General features: G+C 57.7%; 1 protein-coding gene and 1 long non-coding RNA gene across 2 annotated transcripts in view; one reads left to right on the forward strand and one right to left on the reverse strand.

The window, feature by feature from the left end:
• LIPE (lipase E, hormone sensitive type) overlaps positions 1–4,449 on the forward strand; it is a 19,889-nt gene extending 15,440 nt beyond the window's left edge. The window contains exons 7-10 of the mRNA XM_045292692.1: positions 1,002–1,229; positions 1,470–1,646; positions 3,401–3,861; positions 4,222–4,449. Coding sequence (XP_045148627.1) covers positions 1,002–1,229; positions 1,470–1,646; positions 3,401–3,861; positions 4,222–4,449 — 1,094 coding nt within the window. The remainder of the gene's footprint in view (positions 1–1,001; positions 1,230–1,469; positions 1,647–3,400; positions 3,862–4,221) is intronic.
• A 939-nt stretch (positions 4,450–5,388) lies between these two features.
• On the reverse strand, positions 5,389–6,425 carry LOC123521914. The gene is made up of 2 exons (XR_006680266.1): positions 6,302–6,425; positions 5,389–5,936 (listed from the first exon to the last, which is right to left on the reverse strand). It is a non-coding gene; the product is annotated as an uncharacterized LOC123521914 (long non-coding RNA).
• Positions 6,426–8,696: the final 2,271 nt, after the last annotated feature.

Here is an 8,696-nt window from a genome sequence, read left to right on the forward strand (position 1 = left end):
CCTGCTATGAGTCAGCATGCCCTCCATGGCAGTGAGTTTTTGAGGTGGCACACTGAGGAGCCCTGGTGGCCGAGAGGATAATCGCTGGACTGCTAACCACAAGGTCAGCAGTTTGAACCCCTGAGCTGCTCCACAGGAGAAAGATGAGACTTTGTGCTCCAGTAAAAGTGCACTGAAGTGACAGGGGCAGTTCTGCTCGGCCCTGGAGGGCTGCCCGGAGTTGGAGTCTGCTTAGTCCTCCCCCTTCCTCATGCCGCCGCCCTTCCATACAGCTCCTCATGTGGTGACACCCAACCAACAAATGATTGTCGTTGCTACTTCATCACCACTGTCTTGCCACTACTGTTACAAGTCATCATGTAAATATCTGATATGCAGGATGATTGGGCCACCCCTGTGAAAGGGTCGTTGGACCCCGGGACCCACAGGTTGAGAACCGCTGGCATAGAGGATCCGGAAGAGGCCCAAGGCCCAGAAGTGCTGGGCAAGCCAGCATAGGAGGCTGGAGGGCAGACACGAGAGTAGGTAGAAAGGGTGGGGGGTAGCCCCAGTGGGGTACACTGTCTGGGTTCAGGCTGCCAACACAGAAAGGCAGGGCTCTGTCCCTGAGCCCACCCTGCCTCAGTTTCCTCTGGTCAATGGAGCATAAGGTCCAAGCAGCTGGCCACAAGCTGGAAGGGCAGGGCTGCAGGGGTGGGGAACCCCAGCAGAGGAGAGGAGAGGAGTCTTGGGGCTGGAGTGAGGGGAGCCAAGGGAGGAGGTTGGAGTGGAAGGTTTGACCCATCCAGTGTTTATCCCACAGTGCCACCAGGGCTCCATGACCCATCCCTACCCCCGCCTCACTGTGCCTGTCTCTAGCCATGCAGTCTGCTAAACCCTGGAGCTAAACTGTGAGCCCGTTCTCCGCTTCTCCAAGCCTGCAGCAGGCCTCCTCCCTGCCGTGCCCTACCACCTCCCCCCCTGCCCACAGGCCCAGTAGTGACCAGTCCCCTCCACCCTAGGCTCCACCGGAGAGCGGATATGCCTTGCAGGTGACAGTGCAGGGGGGAACCTCTGCTTCACCGTGACCTTCCGCGCAGCAGCCTACGGTGTGCGAGTGCCAGATGGCATCATGGCAGCCTACCCAGCCACCATGCTGCAGTCCGCTGCTTCGCCCTCCCGCCTCCTGAGCCTCATGGACCCTCTACTGCCCCTCAGCGTACTCTCCAAGTGTGTCAGCGCCTACTCTGGTGAGGCCCCGGTCCAAAGAGCTGGGGACCCACGGGTCCTATAGGGAGAAGGGCTAGGGACCGGGCTCCTGGGTCTGAGGGAGGCTGGGGTGGGGACTTGGAACAAGGGACAGAAATCTGAGCGTCTTTGTGCCTACTGAAATAAATGTTCTAGGCGCCTGGGTTCTGAAGTTCTGGGTACTGAGACTGGATCCCCAGAGAGACCAGCCCAATGCCCACCCCACCCACACCCACACCCAGGTGTCGAGACAGAGGAACACTCCGATTCCAACCAGAAGGCGCTGGGCGTGATGGGGCTGGTGCGGAGGGACACAGCCCTGCTGCTCCGAGACCTCCGCATAGGTGCTTCCTCGTGGCTCAACTCCTTCCTGGAGTTCAGTGGACGCAAGTCCCACAAGACCTCGGCACCCATGGCTGGTGAGTGAGGTCCTAAGTCCTTCCCACCACTCCCACCCCTCACCTATCCTTTCTCCCACCACCACCACCCACAGGTCCCTCCTTCACTCCCACTCCACACTCATCCCTTCCCCCAACACCAACCCACACCCCTGCTTCTCCCCACTACCACCCTTTTCCAGCCCCTTGACCCTATCACCCCCCATTCCATCCCTCCACCCCGACACAAAGTCTTGATTTTCCACAAAGTCTTCATCCTGGAGATTCTAGGGCCCCTGGTCCCCCAGCCCATCTCAGAGCCCCGGGAACTGTAGGCTTTGCTCTCTATACAGGCTTTCCAGGGAGGCACTCACACCCTGGGAGTTGACTCCCAAGGCCTGGTTTCCAGTTCTGCAGACTCCACTCATGTCTCTTGGGCCTCTGAACAAGGGCCCCAGCCTTCTCCAGTCTTTGCACACACAAGGAACTGGCTCAGGAGCCCAGGGTAGGGAGATCAGCAGACTAGAGAAGCCTCAGGAAGTGGAGGTATGCCTGGATGGGGTGCAGCACCCTCAGAGCCTTGGGAACCTGCACCAGGAGCCACAGGGGAGGGACATGAGTTCAGAAGAGGTGGCCTGGGCAAAGAACTGTATCCTCAAGCCTTCATTTGCTCTTCTGTGAAATGGGTACAATACGAGAACTGACCTCAGAAGGCTGTTGTGATAGTCACACACACACCATTTGGTCAGGTGCCCAGCGGGGCATGGCACACAGGGATTCCCCTCAGAAGATGCCAGAATCCCAGACAGTCTGTGCTGTAACCCCAGTCAACTGTACTATCCCACTGGCGTCAGCAGTGGTTCTCGGTCTTGTGCACTCACTTGTTCCCATACCGGCTTGTGTTTGCTTTAGTGGATTTATAAAGACCAAAAAACTCGGGGGGAAATCTAGGGCTGTAGGAGCTCAGGTGGCCTGTGGTTACAGGTTGAGCCACTAACCGAAAGCTCAACAGTTGGAAACCACCAGCCTTTCTGCGGCAGTTACCGGCTCGGAGGCTCCCAGGGGCAGTTTTACCTGTCCTGCAGGGCTGCTGTGAGTCGGCACCCACTCGATGGCAGTGAGTTTGGTACGGCCCTAGTGCAAGCCACACGGGACTGATAAAGGAGCAGAGCTGAAGCCAAGGCCAAAGCGCAGGCAGTCACACCGCAGGCCTGATGCTTGTCTGCAGCATCATTTGGGCACCTGCTTGCCTGGTCACTCAAAGGGGAGGGATACAAATGCAGAACACAAGGTGTTTTTTATGGAGAGCCGACCTTTGTGGCCACAGGTGAGGAGGTCCTTAAAATCACTGATGGCCCCAGCCTCTTTTAACCTGTGAAGTGCCACGGCGTGCATGCTTCTGCCTCAGGAATCTTTAGCTATAGGAATGTGCTAGAGGGGAGGAGGGGCAATAAAACCACACATGACCAGCTCTGGAGTCTGGGGCCTAATCTTGCCCCCGGCTGAACTGAGCAGTGCCATTCCTGTGAGGTGCACTACTTGTGTCCCCATTGTACAAAATGGGGAGCAGGGTCCCAACGGTCCACTGACTTGCCCCTCTCCCTCAACACACACAACCTGTAATGGAGGAAGTCCCTCCTCTACCACACAGCCCCACCCCCAGGGGACTGGACCTGCCAGCCAGAGGACTCCAGGGAGCACCCAGGTCGCCACAGGGCTAGGAGCAGCCCCTCCACGGGCACTGTCCTACCAGCCAGCCAGTGGGCGGCCAGGCTCTGACCCCGACCCTCTTGCAGAGCCAATACCGATGCGGCGCAGCGTGTCCGAAGCGGCGCTGGCCCAGCCCGAGGGCCCGCTGGGCCCCGACCCAATCAAGAGCCTGACCGTGCAAGACCTGAGCCTCAAGGGCAGCTCCGAGGTGTCCCACGCCTGCAACACGTCGCTGTCCGCTGAGACCCTGGGCCCCTCCAAGCCCTCGGATGTCAACTTCTTACTGGGGCCAGAGGAGGTGTCCGAAGAGGCAGAGGAGGTGTCCGAAGAGGCTGAGACCATCAATAAACTGCACTCCCCTGACCGCAGCCTCGGCTCTGGCCCCTGCGCCAGCGCCGCCTTCCCGGAGGGCTTCCATCCGCGGCGCTCGAGCCAGGCAGTCACGCAGATGCCCCTCTATTTTTCCCCCATCGCCAAGAACCCCTTCATGTCGCCGCTGCTGGCTCCCGACTGCATGCTGGAGGGCCTACCGCCCGTGCACCTCGTGGTGAGCGCCACGGAGGGGGAAGGCGGGGACATAGCGCCCAGGGCGGGTGAGGCTGAGAGGAGAGGTGTGCGCAGAAACGACAAAGTCTGGAGGCTTGAGAAGGCCAATGTTTGGGGTTTGGCCACCCTAATGGGTGCCTGGCTCTGGACACGGAGTCGGAGGGCGGCCCTGGGCTCGGCAAATAAGAGGGGGAAAGAGCAGTGGCCAGGCCTGGAGTGCCCAAACTCATTCTCTTCTCCCCACTTTCCCACCTGTGCCCCCCCACATCCTCTCCCCGCTTCCCCCGTGTCCGTCGGTTTCCCTGCCCCCCTGCCTTCCGCCGTCCCGCTTGTGCCACCCCCACCCCCCGATGTTCCGCAGGCGTGCGCGCTGGACCCCATGCTGGACGACTCGGTCATGTTCGCGCGGCGGCTGCGCAGCCTGGGCCAGCCGGTGACGCTGCACGTGGTGGAGGACCTGCCGCACGGCTTCCTGAGCCTGGCCACGCTGTGTCGCGAGACGCGGGAGGCCGCGGCGCTGTGCGTGGAGCGCATCCGCCAGGTCCTGGCCCCGCCCGGCCCCGCCGAGCGCGCCACGCCGCCGGCCTAGCCAGGGGGCGGGCCGAGGGAGGGGCCGGGGGGCGGCACTAAAGGCCTCTGCTTCCCACCTGCGCCCGCCTCGCTGGTGAATGCGGCCCCGGACCCTAGGGCACGGCAGGACGGGGCGAGCGGTGCCTTAAGCTGCAGAGCGGGATGGGGCGGGCGTTGCAGGCCGGGACCCCGGCCTGCGGGAGGGGGGCGAGCACACACACACACCCCTCCCCCAGTCGCCGAGAGCTGGACCTGCTGCTGCTGCTGCTGCGACCACCACGGCGCCGACACCCGGCGCTCCCCTGCGGGTCGGCTGGTCGGTTGGTTCCAATTTTTGTGCTTTCTTTTGTAAATAAAAGTTATTTAACTAGTTTGGCCTCTCAAGCCGGTGGTTGTCACCAGAGGGCAGCATTGCGCTCAAGTGGCTGAGAACCGGCACACCTGGAGGCATGAATTTCTCGGCCTGGGGACAGGAGGGGAGTGTGGGCGGCGGGATTCCGGGGCGCACCCAGCCTGACACCTTGCAGCTTAAGTTAGATAGAACGCTGGGGGGCTCTGGGTTCTCACCTGCCCCTTGAGGTTCCCTGGTCCCTAGCTAACTAAGGTGGTGGTGGTCCGTGCCCTTGGCTGCACCCTATTGTTGAAACCACCACGCCCAGTCTTCTTTCTCCAGGGACCCTTCTCTCCTGATCACATGTCCCAAGTATAGACAGTCTCACGATCCTTGATTCTGATGGCATCCAGGCCGTACCTTCTTCCAAGTCAGATGTGTGTGTTCTGAATAGTCCCCAGGTATATTCAGTATTCAAACACCACCCCCCACCCCACCCCCCGAGATTCAAATGCACCAATCCTTCCCCGTCTTCCTTTATCTAGCTCTCATATGCATAGGAGGTGAAAAATGCCAGGGCTTGGGTCAGGCCCACCTTATTCCTCAAAGTGACTTTGCTCTCTGATATTAGAAGACTACTCCCCTTTATAAGCCCAGCACTACGCAGGAAAAGATGAACATGTCCTGGGTCCCAAAAGCTCCAGTGACACCCCCCCCTCCCCAACCAGACCAAAGCTAGCAGGAAGTCAGAAACACTGGGCGCCCAAAAGATGAGGCACAAGACCAAGCCGGCTGCAGGGCAGCCATTCAGATCGAAACTCCATCCGGCTTCCTCGGCAGTAACTTCTAAGGAAGCAGATCTCCGGGGCTTGCTTCCATGGCACTGCTGAGTGGATTCAAACCGCCAACCTCTTGAAATCCAGGGCATTTACCGTTGGTACCACCAGGAACAAACAATGGCACAAGCCCTGCCCACTGTGGATAGTCACTCGGTCCACCCAACTATATTCTGCAGCCTCACCCTTTGCAGACCCTGCGTCTGGAACAGAGAGGGCGTCCCTGGCAAGGGGTGTCCCGTCCTGAATTGGGGGCAGAGGGAAAGAGGCATAGACACAGCTGCTCCACGTTAGTCTTCCAGGTGGGCATCACAGATGGCAGGGATCCAGCTTGGCTCACTGTTGTGGAAGCAAAGAAGCAGGGATGAAGACCTCTGCCTGGCAAGGAGGTCAAGTGCAAAGTGGGCAGTGGTCTGAGGGCCCTGGAATGCCCTTAGGGGCAGATCCTCGCCCTGGAATGCCATTTGCACCATCTTCAGGTGTGGTGGTTGCTAGGTACACAGTGACTACTCACAATAGAAAGACTGCCCGGTCCTGCGCTATCCTCACCATGTGTTATGTGTGAGCCCATTTTGGCAACCACTGTGTCCATCTTGTTGAGGGTCCTTTTCACTTCCCCTCTATTTACCAAGCGTGATGTCCTTCTCCAAGGACTGCCTCTCCTGATAACATGACCAAAGTATGAAAGACGAGGGAAGTCTCACCATCCTTGCCTCTGAGGCGCATTCTGGGTGGGACTCTTCCGAGACAGATGTTTGGTCCTTTGGCAGGCCACGGTACTTTCAGCACCATCGTTGACATGCATCGGTTCTTCGGTCTTCCTTATTCAGTGTCCAACGTTCCCATGCATCTGAGGTGATTGAAAATACCATGGCTTGGGTCAGACACACCTTAGTCCTCAAACTGACATCCTTGCTTAACCAGGGGAGGGGGCAGTTGTGGGTGGGCTTTGAGCAGGGGAAGGGCAGGGTCCACTGGGGGCCGTGGAAGAGCCTACGAGGCTAATGAGAGAGACAGGGCTGAGGCTGATGCTCTAGGAGCAAAGGAAGAGGCTAGAGGCAGAAAAGAGCAGGCCTGAGCTGGGGGCACAGGTCGTGCGGGTGGGGCAGGGGGGCAGACCCTCAGAGTCATATTTGACGTTGAATGAATAAGGGGTTAAACCTTGAATTGGGGGACAGCAAAGAGACCAAGACATCTAGGGCAGCTATCGAGTGGACAGGAAGGCCATCTTTGCCCTGGGAGGAGACGGAGCAGGGACAACCAAGAGGCGGGAGAGTGGTGTGGACACTCAGTTCTGGCTAGAACAGAGGGACTAGAACCTTCTCTGGGAGAACAGACAGAGGGCCAAGGGGTAGGCAGTGGAGGGGGAGTCCTGCAGAGCTGTGTGGAGGAGCTGGGAAGGGAGGGCGCTAGCCAGCAAATAGATGGGAAATGGAATTCCCGGCAGGTGGCGGGGTCAATGTCAGGTGAGGCCCAGAATACAATCCTTGGCCAGAGCTGTGGTGGGGCTGTGGGGTGGGCAGCCAGACTTCAGTGGGTTGAGTTGGGAGTAGAAGGTGAGGGATGGAGCCAATAGGTACCACAAGTTTTGGGGTGTAAAGGAGGTAAAAGAGAATTTGAGGGAGCTTCATGCAGGACTGTGTGTGTGTGTGTGTGTGTGTGTGTGTGTGTGTGTGTGTGTGTGATACTGGAACCTACTTTCGTGTGTGTGTGATACTGGAACCTACTTTCATGTGTGTGTGTGTGTGTGTGTGTGTGATACTGGAACCTACTTTCGTGTGTGTGTGTGTGTGTGTGTGTGTGTGTGTGTGTGTGTGGTGTGGTGTGTGTGTTGGAGATACTGGAACCTGCTTTCATGCTGCTAGAAAGGAATGGGTGGGACACAGGAAGGCAGTTTCCTGAGGGGATGATGGGAGACGGACCCTCACCTGAAGGCCCTCATTCACCCAAGTGGTTTGAGTCAGAGCCTGAAATGGAAGAGAGGGCATTGCCCAGATCTCTCCCTGAAGGCCCTGACCACTGTCCTGAGTCACAGCTCCTCCCATCCAGCCCACAGGGCTCACTGCTCATCTCTGCCCAAACAGCTGTCACCCCGGAACCCACTCCTTCCTGTCCTCTTCTCAGACATGGCTCCATTGTCCTCAGTCACCCAGAGTTTTGTTCTTACTCCAAATCCCTCTTCCCACAAGCCACCAAAAAAATTCAAACCCACTCACTGCCACTAAGGTGATTTCAACTCAGGGACACTCTCGGACACGGTAGAACTGCCCTGGTGAGTTGCTGAGTCTGTAACTCTTTACAGGAGCAAAAAGCCTCGTTGTTCTCCCACAGAGTATCTGGTGGTTTCCAACTGCTAACCTTGAGGTTAGCAGCCAAAAGCATAACCACTATGCCACCAGGGTTCCTTCCATAGCCCACTAATCTCCATATTCTGTTCTCTCCATCACCCACTCACCCCCACCCCTGCTAATCTCTCCACCCCTGCTACCTGGGTGCCTGCCCCAGCCCACCTGCAGGGCTCCTGACTTCTAATCTCATTCCTCTAGTTCTGGCTCCATTTCTGACCCTGTCCCCTCTCTAAAACCATCTATGGCTCCCCACTGTCCCCCGGTGCCTCTGTCCACTTCTTCATCCTATTCCAGCTTTGCAATTCCCTCCACTGGCCACAGAGACTGGTCTTCCATCTGGGACCCTGCAGACATGCAATACTCACTCCTTCATGCCTCTCTGTCACTGCCCAGGGCCACCACCTGCACCTAGCACCTCCTACTCCAGCCACCTCTGGAAGCTCTTTTTTTAAAATCATTTTATTGGGGGCTCGTACAAGTCTTATCACAATCCATACACCCATCCATGTGTCAAGCACATTGGTATATTTGTTGCCATGATCATTCTCAAAACATTTGCTTTCCACTTGAGCCCTTGGTATCAGCTCCTCATTTTTCCCCTCCCTCCTCAACTCCTCTCCCTCATGAACCCTTGATAATTTATTATTATTTTGTCATATCTCACACTGCCCGACATCTCCCTTCACATACTTTTCTGTGGGGGGGTTATTTGTAGATCCTTGTGATTGGCTCCCCCTTTCTATCACACCTT

Source organism: Echinops telfairi, unplaced genomic scaffold (assembly GCF_000313985.2).
Source record: "Echinops telfairi isolate 266 unplaced genomic scaffold, ASM31398v2 ScPeMD7_655;HRSCAF=1070, whole genome shotgun sequence".
Classification (NCBI taxonomy): Eukaryota; Metazoa; Chordata; class Mammalia; order Afrosoricida; family Tenrecidae; genus Echinops; species Echinops telfairi.